Below are 21154 nucleotides of genomic sequence, written 5' to 3'. Positions count from 1 at the left end.
CGAATTCTCAAAAACGTAACACGACCCCCTCCCCTTTTTACAGACTCGTCCCAAGTCGTCAAATTTTCGTGTGACCAGCATGTGTAAGTTTTTTTCTCTCGTACGTTCTACCTTCGAATCCCTGAGTGCGACATTTCTTTATACGTGTCCCAAAAATAAATAACCTAATGCGCTGCGAAACTAACTAAACAAACTCTCACAGACTCATTCGGACAACTTAACTAAAATTGCCGGCGCTAAAACAAACATGCAGGTGGGGTTCCACGTATTTACAATTTTCACTCAACTTATCCATTACTTAACCATGGCCCAGGACTTGTCATCTGTGAAAGGGGAGAAGGTAAAAGTCATTTCAAAGTCCATTGATGCAGGGGAATGGATGGAGATGGTTGCAAAACACAAAATGAACTGGATGCACAGGCTGCCTGCAGGCAGTCCTCACAAAACTGGATGGTCCTGGTGCACATCGTGATGGATGGACACAGGGGCAAATGCAAACAAGGGCTAGCAGGCATGGGGTCATGGCAGAGGCAGGCAAACTCGGCATGGCAAGGCAAGTCCATGCAGAACAGGAAGTTGCAGCACAACAGGCCGGCAGGTGAAGCTGGCCGGCCTCTGGTTTGGTTCCATCAGGTCTGGAGGAAGTGCGGTGGTGCCGGCCGCTCTGAAGGCGGGCTCGGACCTAGTCTACTGTCTCCCCCCACTCTATCGCCTTTGCCTGTCGCTGTCCATACCCACTCTCTTAATTTGCCACAAAACAACAAAATTTTGCCCCTCTTTATTTTTATTATTTTTATTTCCCTTTTATAATTGTCTCCCGAACCCCCTTTATCGTCATTGTCTGGTTAGGGTATGATGTCCACCTCACCGACTCCCAACCCCTACGTTCCCTCTCTGGAGGGGAATAGGGAGAGACTAGCGTCCTATCTCGAGGCCCAATGAAGCCTCAGAATGGCCTCCTCAGAGTTCAGCGATCTACCAAGGTGAGTCCAGCGGCCTACAACGAGCGAAGGGATGGATGGTGCGAAGGGGTACATCTCCTATCTACCCTAACATTCATTAACCTGAAACTACCCCGAGGCTTTCCAAAACGCCTCACACTTTTAAACTATCGGTTCTAAAAACCATGATTCCCATCGCCTGTGTTGGTGTCCGTTATAAATTTGGGCCTTGCCCTCAAATTTTCATACGTGCCCTCGGACAATTTCCTGGCTGGGCAGCGTGGCTCAACTGGCAGGAACTCCCCCTCTGCCAAACTCTAACCATGGCACCCCCAGGCCCACAGGCTGCCTACTGCTCCCTACAACGTGGGGGGTTGCCCTCTCTGGCATTGCCCCCCTCCGATGCCCACGTGGCGTGTTGATGCCCCGGGTCCCTTTCCGAGGGTCGCCCGTGCCCACTACACTAACCTTGCCACTCTTGGGCCCTTGGCCTACTCTGGCCCACTAGTCCGGTGCCTGGGGTGCCCACTAAATAAAACTCACCTTTCCACAGCCACGCTCCCAGCCGGTCCCTGAACTCCTGCACCCCTCCAAACGGGTTTCGTGCCTTCTCTCGACACCAACAAAACGACCTCCTGTTAGTAAATTTGAATAACCCATGAGCTAACATTAAACTGACCCCGGGGTCACTTGGGTGGGAATCACTCCTCCCCCCAACCAGTCATTCGCACCATGCATACCACATTCGCTCCACTCGAACACTTGGGCCCACTGTCCCACACTCATTCCTTACACACTTCCCATTTCACAACATGCACCAACACTCTATACTGCCATCCTTCCTAATTAAATCCTCAAACTAACTCGTGCTCCCTCGTCATCCCTTAAAACTCATGCACGTTCCATTTACTCTACGTAGCTAAGCTACTTCTCCACTACACATTTCCAGTCTGTCCGTGTCTCCAAAAATCCAACAATTCTCATTTCCTAAATCTGAACTAAAATCCCTCTAACTAATCCATTCCACGGGCTCCATGAGGAAAAACCAACCCATGTCCCCATGAAGCCAGTCTAACTATCGCTAACCCATCCTCCTAACTAGTACTTCCTGTGCCCCCTAGACAGGGGGTCTTCCACCCCCTGCCTGGGGCTCGTGTCCACCAAAAGTGAGGCTTGCTTTTTTTTCATGCCGGCACCAATGCGGAAACTCACAACCTTCACTCTTTTCCGTGACGTCATGGCAGCTGCTCGCGTTTCTCGCACCTCGTCCCTAATCGGACAGCACCATCCGGCAGGGATTTCCCTCCTGCCGGATTCCAACCATGCAGCCACGACTTCACTCTGCGCATCAAAAACAAGCCCCGCATTTCGAGGGGTTCAACACGTGAACACATGTGCTCTGCTCATCGGAGCTTCACACACATGCCCGCCTGGAGAACCCATCTGGTCCAAATTCACAATCCAGCCTACCTTCTGTCTGTCCACGGGATCGGCTAATCCACCGCGTGTGTTTATGGACCGGGCTTCACTCCCGCAGGTGTGCACGTGGCGGCCTCGTGCGTTGCACATCACGGACCCCGTGCGCGCTGCCGTGCAAAACCGGCCCGGTTCCCAATGCAGCTACGGCCGCTACTCGGCCTTTGTCCCTCATCTGTCGCATTCGTCGTCGCCATTCAACGCGCACACTCCTGCGTGCCACGACGCTCACACACTCCACCATGGCACTCGGACACGCGGTTGTGCCCTCTCGCATACCAACCGCCATTTCTCTTTCATACTGCGACCTCACACACGTGGTTTCTTTCACACACGGCGCTTCTTCCTTAAACACCTTTTTACTCACGCACGCCATGACACTCGGACCATACTCACGTTTCAACACACTCGCTGCACTCACATTTTTTACCACACTCACCGGGACAATCACGCTGGGGATTCGTGCTACGACAAGTGCTCCCGGGATCTCCATACCCCCCAAGCTCCACGTGCACCCGTTAACAGCACTCGCCCCCTCTACCTCGCAAGGCTCGACCGGACTCTCCTCGTCGCGATCCGCCTCAAGGGGGCACAGTCCCCTCCCCCTCGTTCCTGAAGGAGGCCATCCTGCTGCTTGCATCGGGTCCCAACACATTCCACCAGCTCACCTCCATTGTCCTCCACTACGTGTGTGTGTGTGTGTGTGTGTGTGTGTGTGTGTGTGTGTGTGTGTGTGTGTGTGTGTGTGTGTGTGTGTGTGTGTGTGTGTGTGTGTGTGTGTTCGTTTTTAGTTTTTTCCACCCCGTCCAATTCATCCTTTATCTCCTGTGTCTCTGTTTCCGTGACTATTTGCGTTTCCGTCACCTTGTTCGTTTCCTTCGTCTCCACTGTTATTTCTGCCGTCGTCACCTCGTGTCTCGTGTTACACGTTTTGATCTCCCCTTTTAATTTTTCCCTCTCCGTCACCGTCACTCTCTCTGCCGTTACGAGTCTCGTCCAACACGTCTCCCGTATTATTTTGTCCTCCACCGCGGGGCCGACACAGTCCACACTCCCCCTCAGTTCGCTTGCTCCAGCACGTGGCACCGCCATTCTGCCCGGCTGCAGGCATCGCCCCATGCGCCGCATTTCACCCCGCAGTTGTTGCGTATTTGCATCCATTTCGTCTTTCATCCCTTGCATTGCTCCCATCAATGCTTCCAACATCCCTCTTACATCAACAAACCCCGTGGTAGTCGATTCGCCATTATCGGGCGCAGATCCGCCAGGGGTTGGGGAAGGATTTTGACGGAGGAGGGGAGGGGGGTTGTCATACACCGCGGCCCCCGCCACTGTGCCCATTTCTGACTCCGGGTTCGTTTGTGGGGGAAATTCAACCTGCATCATAGGCATGTTCTGCATGGTCATTTCGTCCTGGGCCATAGAGTCTAACATTTGTAAATCCAATACCCCCTGCTCCCGTTCGCCTTGGAACGCCATCTTTTTTCACGGATATAATTTAAAAGGTCGTTTTTTTTTAGTTTTTTTTTTTTTTATAAACGCTCAATTTAATGGGAATCGAGAGTCGCTCCACACACCCCTGAACCGATTCCCGTGAATTTAGTTGGAGGCGGGGTGGATTCGAATCTCACTCCCGAACACGAGTGTTACAGAATCCGTGCCCGTCGGTGTGCGAATGACCGCGTTTCACCAATAGCAGCCGGTTCGCCCACCGAACGGACAATCCAGTCGTGACTTTCTGCAATGGCATCAGAAACCAGTCACAGGTGGGTTTTCAGTCCCACCAGAACCTTGTCCGCACTCCACCCGCGCGCTACAGGGTCCGATCGCCAAATATTCGATTTTCATAATTATTCGCGCAGGTAGGTTACCGAGAGGTTGTACCTCAACGGGACCGCTTGAAAACGAGCCGCTTAAGCAGCTCGCTTCCTTTTGGGATAACCGAGCGGGGTAATATCGTGCAGTCCCGTTGGACCCGATCACTTTATCAGCTATTTAAAAACCAACTAATATTCCGCAATACAAGATGGCATTTCAATGGGGGAATGGACGCAACGAGCAGGTTTACATTCAAACAAGGACATTTATTACAATAAAACACGTATGCATTTTAACAAGGCAAAACACGTTTGCAATTATACAAGCAACAAAAGAACGACAACCGTCTACTTATTATGTACAGTCACTTGCACTTAACAGCAGTTCCTACTTATTAGACGGGCCCACGGACACACGTACGCACACACACACCCAAGAATTGGTGGCAGAGGCCTTTAATAATGAGCTCCAGCTCGGAGGACAGGTGAGCTGAAACTCAGAACCGATCTCGAACCTCTCCACCTCGTGTGGTCTTCAAGTTGTTTGGACCCGGGCTCCCGCGAATCCTCCCGCGCTTCTCAACACGTGCTGGTGAGACGAGGCGCCGATCCTTCCCGTCGATGCGTCGCTTCCCCGAGGAACCACCTCCACGAAGAGGTCGATGAGTCGCACCAAGCCGGGAACCAAAATGGAGAACAAAGGGCTCCACGAACCAAGAAGAAGAAGCCACCACTCGCAGCTCGAGCTGTGCGACCGGCTTAACTTCCTTCCAAGCAAAGCAGCTCGAAGCAAAAAGCTTCCGAAGGCCTCAACCCTAACCCAAGCCAAACAGGACCCGAAGGTCTGCTGAACGACTACTCTCTGCCGAAGCAAAAAGCTTACTGCTCTACGAACAAAGAAAGGATCTCGTCCTTATCCTTCTCCGCCCCTCCTCCACGCCGGCGTGACTCATGCCCTCGTGATCCATCCCCCCCCCCTGCTCAACCACGGGTGGGAGGGAGTTGTTGACATCAGTCACGGGACGGCAGGATTCTTCTTCCTCTTCGCAGAAGAGGGGGAGGGATGTCTCCATTGTTCGTTCCCTAACTATTAAATCATTCCGCAGCGCATCTAATCGATTTCTGAACATTTACACAATGGAAGGTGAGCTATCTCGGGAACAAGCACTTATCGACATAGCTGACTAAAGGAACCTGTATTTTGTGTGCAATCGAATTCTCAAATTCGTAACTATATATATATATATATATATATATATATATATATATTTTTTTTTTACATATATATACATATACATATATATATACATATTTATATATATATATATATATATATATATATATATATATATATATATATATATATATATATATATATATATATATATATATATATACAGTAGACGAGGCGTAAGTCGTCACCATCGGGACCGAGAAAAAAGTGACGACTTAGACATGTGACGACTTACGCGTATGCAAACATTCATGATGACTGTGTGGTGAAGGATGAAGTTGCGCGTGGCCTGGACACGTACGTGTGAGAGGGCGTAACAATCTCTAAGCCGGCTATTGTACCAAAAGGGAAATGCAATCCTCGGGGCATAGGTGGGGGTTCATTGGTAAGTTGGAAAGTGATCAAGCAAAGATGGAATTCATGAATCACTTTCTCAAAAGTAAAGATAATGAACAACTGTAAGACAACTCATATACCACCGGTGATGGTATATGACCATCGACAAATGTGGAATGAATGGCTGTTCGAATTCATTCATTGGAATGAATGTAGAATGAGTTTTCATGTGGAATGAAAACTCGTATACCATCGACAAATTACATGACAGACAGTCATCGTGATGACTACCACTCAATACCTATGTGAAAGTGAGTGTGGTGATGTACAAAACAAGCCAATAAAAAACCATGATCAGACTTCAACACTAAGCTGATCGATCCTTTTCTCCTTCACCAGAGACTGCATTGCGCAGCCTGTCTACCTCTTCAGATGCATGTGGGACGGCGCGCTGACTGAGCTGAAAGCAGCGCAGTTATAAATATCCCGCGCATCACGATTCCATGAAATCGGGCTTATCACAAGGCAGCAGTTCCATGTGACGAGTTAGGCGTGGTAATTTACTTGAGTTTGCATTACGCGAGAACGGACAACACTGACGACTTAGACGAAGTGACGACTTAGAGATGACGACTTACAGACTTTATTCAAAGCCTGTAAGTCGATTTAACATTAGATAAATTCGGGCCTTTTTGACGCTGCCGGCTTAGGTGAAGTGACGAGTTACACGCTGCCGACTTACGCCTAGTCTACTTATATACGAATGTGGAAGCGCGATTAGTAAACAACAAATACACGATTTCGGGAATAGGAAATTATACGATGGTGAAGCAATAGTTTATATGACAAAGAAGGAAGGAAATTGGATAATTATACAAACTGATTTAACAACAGGAAGATGGTGGTGGTATTAAATGTCATCATATTAATCTGTCATATATTTCTGATCCACAAATGACAGCAAGAAGGCCTCAAGAAAATTATAATTTTTGCATTCAAGGATATCAACAAGAAAAGGGTGTTCGATTTTACATTACTTATGAATTGGAATACACAGTCAATTTTCAATGAAGAACTGGCCTTCTACTGATGTTAAAAAAACCCCACAAATAGAGATTTGATTGAAATATTAAATAAAAATGAACTTCTTAAGGTGATGAAATGTATAACTTTTATAAATTATCAACAAATCTTCTTGGTTTCCTATTATGAGAAAAATAATTGTGGATTCAAGAGTATTGCAAAATCCAGACGAATATATGTTTGATATTCTATGGGGTGAAAGTGGTTCAAGGATAGCAAGGGATGAAGAAGAAGTTGAAGAAACTGAGACAAAGGAGGAAAAGGAGAAGAGAGAGAAGGAGGAGAGGGAGAAGAGAGAGAAGGAGAGGGAGAAGAGAGAGAAGGAGGAGAGGGAGAAGAGAGAGAATGAAGAGAGGGAGAATAGAGAGAAGGAGGAGAGGGGGAGAGAGAGAAGGAGGAGAGGGAGGAAAGAGAGAGAATAAATAAATATAAAAATATGGAAACCAGTGAGATTAGAAAAATATTGGAGGTATTACAGAAAATGAATAAATCTCAATGCACCGAGGAGGAAAACAAAGAATTGACATCTATGAGAAATATTTGCGTCAAGACTATTAACATCGGTTTCAGGGAGAAGAAAAAAAGAGAAAGTGGAGATAAAGATTATATTATTGATGATGTTAGTGTGATTGACTTTAATTAAAGTTTTCCATTTTTTTTTCTTCAATAAATGGAGGAGTGAGTGAAGACATTTCTGAGAATTCTTTATCTTTTAACAATTAAGATTCAAATGTGCATGTTGGAAACTAAAAAGGTTTTTGCACTCTGTCGGAATTTTTCTCATAAATAAATGAGTTCTTGTCGAAAATGTAAAAAGAAAACTTCGACGAAAAATCTCATATTTTAAAAGTAAAAATAACAGGGTTATACAAAAAGGTATATGTTCGGTGTGTGGTTCAAAAAAAAATCAATTCATCTCCAAACACAAACATGGAGGAGATATACAAAAGTTTTTATCAGGAAGTAAATTTATAACTACTGGAATACCAGGGGAATTACATCTACCAGGGTATTCTTTCTGTGGTCCAGGCACAAAGTTGGATAAAAGATTAGATGAGGCAAACAATCCTAAACCATGGAGTACACCCATCAATAAGGTTGAAGAAGTGTGCTTGATGCACGATAATGATTATGGGAATACCACCACAACGTTGGAAGAAAAGCATGAAGCCGATAGAGAAATGTTGTATAATTTGTCTCTGATACAAAATCCAACCTTGAGAGAAAAAGTTGATAGGTTCATCATGAAGAAGATGATCAGTGCTAAATTGAAACTTGGGCTTGGAAATTCAAAAAAAAACTTAGTGGCTCTAATGATGTCATTAAGACTGAAGAACAATTAGCTGATGAATTACATAAACCAATATTCACAAAGTTTCATAGAAGGAAGGTTTATTCCAAGGAAGTTGATTATATCTGGACTGCTGATTTGATTGAACTCAGTAATGATAAGGGGTACAAGTATGCTTTAACCGTTATTGATTTGAGGAGTAGATATGCGTGGGTTGTCCCTTAAAAAACAAAACAGGTATGTTAGCCTCTTATGTTAGCCTTTCAACAGATATTTAATAAAAGTAAGAGAAAACCTAAAAAATTGTGGACTGATGAGGGTACAGAGTTCTAAAACAAGACATTTATGAATTTTCTTTAAAATAACAGCATTACATGATACAGTACCTTTAATGAAGGAAAAGTGGTTGTTGTTAAGCGCTTCAATCGCACTTCAAAAGAGAGACTACAGAAAAAATTCACTCAACTTGGTTCTCAACAATGGTCATCTTTAATTCAGGATATTGTAGATAAGTATAATGATATGATTCACACCTCAACGAATACCAAACCATCAGAAACATTTACAAAATTAGAACATGAAAAAGACATCAATGTCAGAAAGCCTAAGTTCAAAGTTGGTGATGTAGTAAGAATATACAGGTGGAAATCTCATTTTGAAAAAGGTTATACGAAACGATGGAGAATGAGCTTTTAAAAATTGTTGATGTGATAGATACAGTTCCTTGGACTTATAAGGTATATGATTTAAAGGGGGGAGAGATTTTAGGTTCATTTTATTCACAGGTCTTACAAAAGACAAAGATAAATTGAAAAAATATTTTATTTGACTCTGCCCCTTTTTGACTCTGCCGATACTAACCCCACCCACACAAGCTCCACCCACAGGAGCGCACCTACCCCCCCACCCCACCCTGACATCTCCTTTATTCTTTTCTTTTAATTCAAAATCAGATAATTATAAGGAAAGCAAATATAATTCATAAAGATTGAAAGTATTAAACATTCAGTTATAAAAATATATGATCTTTTCCAGTAATCTGCTTCAGATGTCTTTCGTGACATGTCAGATTCCTTCAGACTATTAACTTGTGTGTTTGGTTCATCCAGACAGGTGTTTAAACTGAAAAATAAATAAAAAAAATTAATAATGATTCAACACTCAAGAGAGATATAGAGACAGATGCATAAAGAGGCAGGCAGAGACAAGCAGAGAGAGACAGATAGAGATACAGAAAGACAGACAGAAAGAGATAGACACACACACACACGCACGTGTGTTTCTCACCTTGAATTCGGAATCAAAGAGCATGAGAGTAATTCTTTCCAGTCAACAATAATATCATTCAGTTCTCTTCTGAAAATTTGAATCTCCTCAAGAAAGTCATTTATTTTTACCCATTCGTCATGTAAATCAGATAATTCGTTCTCCACATTTGTAATGAACAATGCCTTCATTGGAGACTACCTGTTAGAAAAAGACATACAATAATTATTGGTCGTTTAGTGATTTAATTCAGAATCAGTTGCTTCTGTGTCATTCTCAGAGGAAGCCTTACTTTACAATGCACACACACACACACACACACACACACACACACACACACACACACACACACACACACACACACACACACACACACACACACACACACACACACACACACACACACACACACACACACACACACACACACACACACACACACCAATATTGTGATGGATTATCTTCTTCGTCGGATGAAAGATAGTTCATGTCTCAGTCATTTACCATTGGGACAAGATGAGAAAAATGAAAAAGCCGTCAAAGATTTTCGATCGACAAAGCTGACTTTTAAAGCATTGAGAGGAAGTACGATTACGTAATCTTGGAAAATATCCCGGGCTTGAACACAATGGGGCAGCTTCCTGTTTTTTAAACAGCTCAGTAATTCTGGAAAATTTCTAAAGCTTCCTGTTTGAAGCTGCACTCAGCTTACAGAATGTGTGGAAAGTATTTTAGAACATATCAGACTCTCTATGTAATTTTTATGTACATGAGTAAAACCAAAATATAAATTTAATTACAAGGAAGTTGGAGGATGGAAGAAAAAAAATATCCTTGAATGGACTGAAAACTTTGATGGTTATCAATTGAACAATGGAAAAACAATTTAATACAATCTCAAAATGATATGTGGATCAGGAGGTGGTCAAACAAGAGCATTGAGAGAAGTTTATCATTTTATTTCTGCTCAACAAAGACACATAAACCAAGAACGAAGTTAGAAAATATTCTTTGTGAATATACTCGATGGTGATGAATGTAATCGGAAAATTAATTTATTACCTCGAGTGGAACATGGACAAATATTTATTGGATCACTCTTTGAATGGAAAGAAGTGCTTTAATCAGTAAGTCTCAGTTTAACATTTGCTCAATGGGGCAGATATCAGTCTCCTCTTTTGACCTCATGGGCCTTGAGTCGGGGAGGAGGGGGGGGCGGGAATCGGTCTCAATTTACCATGAGCTTTTATGGGGGGAGAAAATCAGTCTCCTTCCGACTTTAATCTCATGAGCCTTCAGTCAGAAAGGTTTCCCCATTTATTTGTATGGGGGGGGGGGGGTTGGGGAGAAATCACTGTCCTGTTTTGGGCTTTTTCGGGGTTGATACAGAGAGTTTTCCCCCTCCTCCCCATTCATTTGCATGGATGCCTTAGAAACACCATTTATCCTCTTGTAACAAGCCTCTAAGGCTTGTTATGCCCTCGCCTTATGTCTGAACAGAAATAATAGGATATGAGCCTGTAAGTTGTCATCCCCTCATACAACAGTGGGCGTTGGTGTTTCTGGTGCATAAAATTTTTCAAAAGAACACATTATGTTCTGCAGTTTTTACTTTCACTTAAAAAAAAATACAAACCATATTGCTCTTTGTTTTTTCTAGAACAATCACGAGGTCCAATTGGAGAAATCAGGTCGAGTTGGAGCCTGACAGTGAAGAAGTCTTTGAACAACCAACCACCAGATCAAGACTCACGACCTTTAATATGCAAGTGCACGTCTGATCGAAACAACACCAACATTAAATTAACCCAACACAAAAAGGTTCTTGAAAGGCGAATACGTTATCGGTATCAGGGGCGCAGGATGGATTTTGCTTCACGAAGTTGTGTTAAAAGACATATGAGGATCCTTACAGGAGAGCACCCATACAAATGCGCCATTTGTGATAAGGGTTTCTTTCAAAAAGACCATTTGAAATCTCACATAAGGATCCACACAGGAGAGCATCTTAACAAATGCTCCATTTGTGATAAAGGTTTCTCAAGAAAAGACCAATTGAAAATACATATGAGGATCCATACAGGAGAGCGTCCTTACAAATGCTCCATTTGTGATAAGGGTTTCTTTCAAAAAGACCATTTGAAATCTCATGTAAGGATCCACACAGGAGAGCATCCTAACAAATGCTCCATTTGTGATAAAGGTTTCTCAAGAAAAGACCAATTGAAAACACATATGAGGATCCATACAGGAGAGCGACCTTACAAATGCTCCATTTGTGATAAAGGTTTCTCTCAAAAAGGCAGTTTGAAAACACACATGAGGATCCATACAGGAGAGCGTCCTTTCAAATGTCCTGTATGTGACAAGGATTTTAATCACAAACATAGTTTAAACATCCATAGTACCACCCACACTGGGGAGCAAACACACAAATGCTCCATATGTGATAAAAGTTTCTCTCATAAAGGCCGTTTGAAAATACATATGAGGTTCCATACAGGAGAGCATCCTTACAAATGCTTCATTTGTGATAAAGATTTCTCTCAGAATAGCAGTTTGAAAACACACATGAGGATCCATACAGGAGAGCGTCCTTACAAATGCTCCATTTGTGATAAAAGTTTTTATCAAAAATGTGATTTGATCTGTCACATCAGGATCCATACAGGAGAGTGTCCTTACAAATGCTACATTTGTGATGAAGCTTTCTTGAGAAAAGACCAATTGAAACCACATATGAGCATCCATACAGGAGAGCGTCCTTACAAATGCTCCATTTGTAATCAAGGTTTCTCTCACAATAGCAGTGTGAAAACACATATGAGCATCCATACAAGAGAGCGTCCTTACAAATGCTCCATGTGTGATAAAAGTTTCTCTCACAATAGCAGTTTGAAAACACACATCAGGATCCATACAGGAGAGCGTCCTTACAAATGCTCAATTTGTGATAAAGGTTTCTCTCAAAACGGCAATTTTCACAATCACGTCAGGATCCATACAAGAGAGCGTCCTTGCAAATGCTCCATGTGTGATAAAAGTTTCTCTCACAATAGCAGTTTGAAAACACACATGAGGATCCATACAGGAGAGCGTCCTTACAAATGCTCCATTTGTGATAAAGGTTTCTCTCAAAAAGGCAGTTTGAAAACACACATGAGTATCCATACAGGAGAGCGTCCTCACAAATGCTCCATTTGTGATAAAGGTTTCTCTCACAATCGCAGTTTGAAAATACATATGAGGATCCACACAGGAGAGCGTCCTTACAAATGCTCCGTATGTGATAAGGATTTTATTTATGTACAGAGTTTAAACATCCATAGTACCACTCACACTGGAGCATTCCCTTACAAGTGTTCGGTCTGTGACCAAGGTTTCTCTAAAAAATGCAATTTCACTCAGCATTTGATGAACCATGCAGGATCAGAGAGGGAGATTTCGAGAAATGAAGTAGGTGGGGGAGAATAAGGACGAGTGGAGGTCATGAGGTGAACAAGATGGATGCAGCCACAAACTTTCAATCACAAAAGTAGAAAGAAACCTGAGAAGAGTTGTGGAGAAGGAGGAGGGGAGGGGAAGCTGTGAGGGTCTGAGGAAGGTGGAGGGAGTGGGACTGAGAGGCGGGAACCCGAGAGGGGGAGGATTTGTCGGAATCCGAGAAGGGTGGGATGAGGGGAAACTTGTTCCCAACATGTATTTAATTAATTTGGTTGCTTGTTCCCAATACGTATGTAATTCATTTAGTTGCTTGTTCCCAATACGTATGTAATTAATTTGGTTGCTTGTTCCCAATACGTATGTAAATAATTTGGTAGCTTGTTCCTGTGGGGGAAAAATTTATATTAATGTATTCTAAATTGTAACAAATGGAGTTTAAGAAATGTAACTTTTATGCTACAAGTTGAATTGGCTGTCCTTTCTGGCCAAGAGACTTTTGCCCTAAATGATGATAAATGTCTTGGTCTGGAGCGGAGTGACCTGGGCTGATAACGGCGAACCTTTGCCAAGAAATGTACGAAGTGGCTTCTCGTCTAAAGGACATGTCTGCAGTCTGGGTTGATAGCCCCCACCACTCTCTCATGAAAGTATAAAATGCTTTGAAATGTAAAATTGTTTCAGTGCAAGTACCTGAAGAAGTATTACAATCTCAGTGGCTTGTGCTGCTTGGAACTGAACAAGTACCAAGTTAGAATAAAACTCTCTGATGTAATGTGGAAATGAATTTAATCGGGTTGGTCTAACTGTTAACTAAAGTAAGAATAAATGAAATAGAACCAAATAATATTGCAATCAATGGGGATTTTTAAGTTCATTGTATGAGGGTGAAAAGTGTATGGTGGATAATTAGAAAATAAATTGTTTCACAAGGAAGGACTTGTGTGGACATCGGTTTTATCAGTGTCAATGGGTTTTATGCAGGATTTTATAACCAAATCAGACAAACGTTAAACTTTGCCTGAAGTCAAATAGGATTCCACAATCGGCCAGGTAGAATCCTTCAACGATCACAACAACGTGGGTTAAAAAAAATCCACATCATTCCCAATACGAATGCAATTAATTTGGTTGCTTGTTCCCAATATGTATTTCATTAATTTGGATTCTTGTTCCCAATATGTAAAGAATTAATTTGGATGCTTGTTCCCAATACGTATTTAATTAATTTGGTTGCTTGTTCCCAATATGTACGTAATTCATTTGGATGCTTGTTCCCAATATGTATTTAATTAATTTGGTTGCTTGTTCCCAATATGTATTGAATTAATTTGGTTGCTTGTTCCCAATATGTATTTAATTTGGTTGCTTGTTCTCAAGATGCATTTCATTAATTTGGATGTTTTTTCCGAAGATTAATTGAGTCTTATGTTTTGTCTATTTCTCACATTTTCCATCGTCTTGCCAGACACGGAATTATTCACTTGTCGAAGTCTTTCTCGAAGTAAGTATTCATAACTGTTCACATCGGAGTGTTGAAATCGATGTATTGTATTGAAGCCTTTGATTTAAAAAAATTTAATTGTATGAATTTTCTTTGTTCTCTAGCCAACTGAGAGATATCGTCTCAGGTTTCCTTGATCAAAGACTGAATTGTCTTCATCGTTTCATGTTGTTGAAAGTTTTTCTGTTGATCTGTGTGTTCATGTAATTAATGATTGTTGGTAATCATGAAACATTATTTTTTGGTCTTTCTTTATCAGGGGCAAATATTAAGTATTTATGAGTATTGTGAAGTTCTGTGTATTTTAAATCCTTTTCAAAGTAATATCCTCACTTTCCCTCATCCAATTTTTTCATCAAGATTAAACATCTTTCAAGGCTTTTTCACAGTTATTCTCTTTGACCCATTTTAAATCCCCGAAGGTAGAGCTTCAGACATTGTCCTTCCACATAAATTATTGGCGTCATTGTACATGAAATAAGAACTATCTTGTGAAGCATCATAATCTGAGAGGTATTTGTAATTTGCCTCAGCATATCTCTTTCAACATACTTGTTATATCCCACCTCTTTCATGAGAAGCAAAATATCTGCATCCAAAATTAATTGTAATGCTTTTTGGTCATCTTTAGCAGAGCACTCCAGGCTAATCCATAGGCTGTGTAATCACGGTGTATGGTCGTACTCCATATAGAGGGTTGATACGGGATAAAAATGGTCAGCCATTCAAATGTGTTCACAATGACATGCTCATCAACTCCAATATAGTGAAGTCATAGCATTTAAAACCCATAACTTTTTATCTTCAAGCGTTTTCTAAACTACCAATACTTAAATAGGCGCCAAAATACATCGCAAAAACACCACAACGAGAGATCGCTACATCGCCAATTTGTACTTCTTCTTCGTCACATCTGAAAACAATGTAAAAATGTAGCCCGACCTGCTGAACCTCAAACAACTGCTGAAGCCGTGATAATGATTCCAATGTGAGGAAGTTACTTTGTCTCTGGGCGAGTGCATGTTAACCAAAATTTTAAAATATATAAATTACTTATCGTTTAATTACGGGTATCATTTGAACGTGAATATGGACTCAACCAAACCAGTCCAGGATCGTAAGGGGGGGGAGGGGAATGGATATGGACAGAACCATTCCAAAACCAATAAATATCCAAACCATCACCCAGATCAACTGAAACAAGTTTTAAAACAATTTCATTACATAGATGGATTAAATCTGTACCAAAATGTAGGAAACATTGAAAATAGAGCGCTCATAACCTGTAAAAAGTGTCGCCGCAAATAGCTTGAGGTCATGTGACCAGCGCCATTTTCGTTATCTTCACTTCGCTCACTCGCGTCGTGGATCAAGGTGGTTTTGAACACGTCCCAGATTGAAAAGGCCAAACAAATGTTTAAATGACATTTTGTGCAGCAATAAACTGTTCCAATCTGTAATGGGAGGGTTGTGGAAAGATGTTTCACAGGTATTCTTATATGTTGTTGAATAGGAATGGTCGAGTTTTACTCCAAATATCAATTGCAGTATTGCAGCTTCTCATTTGGCATTCATCACCTGAACACTGTTGGTGGAAAATCGATTTGTTTGTGGGTCGCAAATGGCTTTTTGACATTTTTTTTTATGGAGGAAGGATTAATGGGGGTGATTAACGACTGTATTTTTGTTAACGGTCACCATTAATCCCACCTTCTGGTCTGTTTGGCCAAGGGAAGTTTTACCCGAGCCTTTCACGAACTGGCTGGTGTCGGCGATAACTAGACAGCTGAGGGGCGAGTGAGCAACGGGACGTCCAGTTGAACGTCCTTCCAAGGGACGGCACACATATTGATTGATCACCCTGCATGTGAAACACTGGGTGGACAGTTTATAGCTGGGTCGGGATTCGAACCAGACTCAACAGCTGAGAGATGAGTATGCTACAGGATGTCCAGATTAACGTCCATCCAAGGGACGGCACACACATTGTTTTATCACCCTGCCTGTGAAACACAGTGATGACAGTTTATAGCTGGATCGTGATTCAAACCCATGCGAGACAGCTTAGAGGTAAGTGCGACAGGACGTCCGGTTTATCTTCCATCAGAGGGACAGCACGCAGACTTATTCATCACCCTGCCTGTGAAACACCGTGATGTAATTTTATAGCTGGGTCGGGATTCGAACCCAAGCTGGACAAGCGAGTGTATGACGGGACATCCAGTTTAACGTCCATCCGAGGGATGGCACACACCTAGATGAATTACCCTGCCTGCAGCAGACATGCACATTCTCTCCGCTGCTCACTCTGCCAACAATTTGGGTATTCCTATACATAAAGTTGGTTGTATTTATTTCAATAGTCTGATTTGCCTCATTTTGGTACACTAGTACTAGTACACTAGTAGGTGCGGGTCCGTAGGTGCGTGCCAGTATGTGCAGCTTCGTTCCTTCGCTCTCGTGAATGACGACTGGATCGGACCAACCATATCATAAATGGCCATAACTTGGGAAACAGCTGGGAAACATACTCAGGTCCCCAGCGTCAATTGTGACGTCATATCAAACGAAGAAGAAGAATAATAATTGTGATGCCTCTCTCTCTCTCTCGCCTCCCCTCTCTTGCCCCCCCCCCTCTCTCTCCCCCTCTCTCTTGCTCCCCTCTCTCCCCCCTAGTCTCGCTCCTCCTCTCCACCCCTCCTCTCCACCCCTTCTCTCTCCCCCCCTCTCCCTCCCCTCTCTTGCCCCCTCTCTCGCCCCCCTCTCTTGCCCCCCTCTCTCGCCCCCTCTCTTGCCCCCCTCTCTCGCCCCCCTCTCTCGGTCCCCTCTCTTGCCCCCCCATTAAAAAACAAAAAATAAATCAATCAATAAACATTAATTGTGGCATCATTCGCGATGTCATAGCACCGTATCTTGTCATTGGTTGACAGATAAATGGCCGTACCTTGGGAACCGCTTGTCCGATTAATATCAAACCTTGAAAAGGCACATTTTCAGGTCCCTAGCATCGATTGTGACGTCATACCAAACGAAGAAGAAGAAGAATTGATGTCAATCGTGCAAAAAATAAATAAATAAACAATTGTGACATCATTCGTGATGTCATAGCACCGTGTCTTGTCATTGGTCAGCAGATAAATGGCCGTAACTTGGGAATCGCTCGTCCGATTAATATCAAACCTCGAAAAAGCACATCCGCAGGTCCCCGGCAATATTTCTGGCAAGTTTCAATCAGATCGCACTGGCGGTCGTCAAGAAACGGCGGTCGCATTCAGACATACAGACAGATAAACAGACAGACAGACAGACACACACGGAGATTGCTGGAATAATAGATAGATAAAAAAACGACAGTTAAATTAATGTTTTCAATTTTAACCCCAAAATTTTTTGTAAAATAAACGGGCAGACTTGATCTTTGTAAGCTTCCTTAAAACACCCTGAGTTCTTCACATTCCCAAATATCCAAGAGTTGTTCTCGAACGTTATTGTGAAAAGGAAAGTGAAATTGTTACAATGATAAAGTTTACTGTTGTATTCTGTCGCACAAAAGAGTGGGATTAAGATAGAGTGGGATTTCATTTGCAGGACAATTCTCAAATTTATCATATGGTGAATCAGGGAATTCAAGGGGCTCAAGATCTAGTGTACTATTCTAATTTATAAAGTAAAACTTTACTTCAACCAAAATTCATCTTCGGTACTTTCATTGGTGCTTTCACAATCATCTGTAAAACTACCTTCATAACTACCGTTTGAACACAAACTCTCGGTGTCATAACTGTCTTCTGTTCCAACAGAGATACTTTCATCACTCACATAATCTTCAAAATCTTCAGTTGAATATTGACTCATTTAATTAGTCGAAAAAACATTACCATCGATATTTTATATCTATAAAAAATTTTTATGAACAGATTCAACTGCTACATTTTTTATATTTAAGGTAATTTTAAAATGGGCCTAAACTACTATTGAACAAAATGTCATTTTACCTGATATATTAACATCCTTTATTTCATCAAGATTTACATCTTTTGGGTTGTTGAAAAAAAAATACAAATTTCTCCTTGCATATTGCAGATGGTCTTATCTTTTCTTTCTCAAGCTTCATCCATTAAGGGGAATTCCACAGAAAATGTTACCTCTGGGTGAAAAAATGAAATTCATTGAATAGCTTTGTTTTCCCCTGAAGAGTAATGGAAAAGGTCCATATTTTTAAGACCAAGTAAAAAAAGTCTGAAATTATATGAAGAATATATTTTTTTAGCTATCCAAACAGAGCACAGTTGAACCAAGCTGTAGTGAAAATATCAGTCTTTTTCATCCATTAAGTATTAAATGAAAATGATAATACCACAAAAATCCTGTGAAGCAGTAATTCTTATTCTAAAAGAAAGCTTAGGCCTTGTATTAATACCTTACAAGAGGAAATCAGGAGAAAGTATCTATTATTTGAAACACAGACCCAAAAGGAAGGGTTGATTTGCACTGCACAGCAGTGTAATGTCCGTGACGTTTTAGATGCAAAAGTTTTTGTAGCATCATGAGTTTTTGGTCACTTTTGTTCAAAAGCCATTTTCAAAGCTGGAATGTGATATCTCATAATATCTCAAGAGGATTAAAAAAAACTTTCTTGGTTTGTCCACATTTAGCGTCATGGACATTACAACAGCTACACGTCATGGACATTACATATAGTATATATGTTCAAAAGTGAAACTGTGTTGAATTCTACAGCACAGTCTTATTTTATAGTCAAAATCTGGATAATGTGGTCTGATGTCCTATAAGATTGACCTAATTCAAGTACAGTTGAGGCCATAAACAATAAACTATCTTACATTACAGACGATGCATTAACTCATTTCAACCCAAAAAGCTTGCACTATACCCTTCCAACCATTTAATCACCAAGTCACTAATTGAGATATGAACTTTCTGCCATGCAGTGTTGTTTATTTTGAAAGGGATTAAGACAAGCCTATTATCAAGGACATTAATTACTGCTACAGGGCAGTGAGAGGTTCACCTGAATGCCAAGGGTGAAGGCTCTTCCTCAAATAAATGGAGATTGGGGTGAGAAAAAAGCTGTTGTGACAGAAGGGGGGCAGGGAGTGTGCAACTTTCTCCCTTGAAGGGCACACAGGGAGTCCACTGGTTGAAGCCTGTGAGCAAGGCCTGCATTCAGCTCAAGCCTTACTTCCAAGCAGATGCAAGCCAGTTGGGAGTGCATTTCTTCAGCGATACTTACCGACCAGAAACTGACAAGGAGCAACCACAAAGTCACCAAGCCACATCAGTTCACATTGGATCATTTGTCCGTGTGAAGTTTCTCACAAAAAATCAGAAAAGTTCTTTGTTGCACAAATAACATGTAAAATTTCTGAAGAGGCAAGGCACCTCAAGTCTCTTTGTTTAAAGTGAGGAAGAAGAGTCATTCATTGAACAAGAACAAATCATGGAATTGCTTCCTGCTCCCATCATGGACAACAGGGACAGATATTGTTTTTTTAAGATGATGTGGAAGCTGAATGAAATATATAATATTGCTCCTCTTGATTCACTGTCTATAGACATTTAACTATGGTATAAAGACATTCATTTTACACACTTTGTAACACAATTTCTGCAAAAAATAATTTCTCTATCTAACAGTAAGGATTCATGTTGTTTTATTCTAGATCAGGGGTTCTCAATGTAAAATGAAGATGCACGAGTACTGACGAGCCTCTCGTATACATCATTAGCAAAGGTGTAATGTCCGTGACATTTAGAGGACTTCACATTCTTCATCATTTTCAGTCAAAAGACATGCCAGTGTCTGGAATGTCAAACTTTACATTGTCTATTAGGCTCCCTAAAATATTTCTCACAAAACGAGTCTTTCATATCATGCTATAATTCAAAATCAGTCATCCGTGAAATTATATAAAGATTATATAACATTTTTCATCACATTGAAAACTCTTTATGCGATGATAAAAAAGTACATCCTGAAAACCATTTGGACAAATGTAAACTTGATAATAATACTGAAATATATGAAAAGAATTCAAAGTTTCCTGGACTTTAAACAATTTTATGAAAGTGGACAAAACTGTAATCTCCGTGACGTTCAAAATGTAATGTCCGTGACATGACTTTCTGTGTTCCACAGAGCACATGCTCAATCCTTTTTTTCAAAATGAATTCACACACGATTATACCCTGCATTGCAAATCATTCAGTATGAAAATTGCTTTTATATCATCTAAAAACTCAGACTTTTCAACAAACATACTCGTGTCCAAAATGTCATGTCCACAAAATGTAATGTCCGTGATGGCAGAGATTATTTATGATAACCATCAAACCATTTACAAAATCCATCTCAACCTCTCCGCATGCTGGCCAGGATGACTGTGTGGAAATACCTGTAGATAATTTCAGATTAAACATTTTTGTATGTATGAAATGAGCTCATAATGGTACCATAAAATGTGTGAAATGTAATGTCCGTGACGCTGGAATTGCCCGCCCATAAGGTTTTTCTTTTTTGATACTTTTTCTTGTTTCATTGCTTTTTCTCGTTTTAAATATATTGCCAGAAGGAAAGGAGAAACTTTTGTTGGAACTACTTTAATTGATGTTCTTCCAGATAAACTAAAAGCCCTTCCACTGAAAGAAATTGAAGAACTCATATTATTTGCCATAATTGTTTTTATCCAATAGTTGTTATATTTATCTTTATGCAATTTTACATCCTCGACATATTTCTCAGCA

The 21154-nt window shown here is 41.4% G+C and overlaps 1 protein-coding gene across 6 annotated transcripts in view; it reads left to right on the top strand.

Moving 5' to 3' along the window:
- The window catches only part of LOC147029186 (protein FAM200C-like), a 297542-nt gene that overhangs the window by 256018 nt on the left and 20370 nt on the right, over positions 1-21154 (top strand). For 2 of the 6 annotated variants that reach the window (XM_085876322.1, XM_085876333.1), the window contains one exon: positions 11105-13821. In XM_085876322.1, the coding sequence (XP_085732448.1) occupies positions 11105-12918 (1814 nt within the window). In that variant the 3' untranslated portion in view covers positions 12919-13821. Of the gene's footprint in view, positions 1-11104; positions 13822-14353; positions 14390-14493; positions 14760-21154 lie in introns of those variants that run through there. The other 4 variants (XM_085876335.1, XR_015056816.1, XM_085876338.1 and 1 more) reach the window with 4 other exon arrangements.

This window comes from Eptatretus burgeri, chromosome 4 (genome assembly GCF_056783735.1).
Source record: "Eptatretus burgeri isolate ZD-2024b chromosome 4, Ebu_testis_v1, whole genome shotgun sequence".
Classification (NCBI taxonomy): domain Eukaryota; kingdom Metazoa; phylum Chordata; class Myxini; order Myxiniformes; family Myxinidae; genus Eptatretus; species Eptatretus burgeri.
Note: the sequence above shows the minus strand (reverse complement) of the source record. Positions and strands in the feature narration are given on the sequence as shown.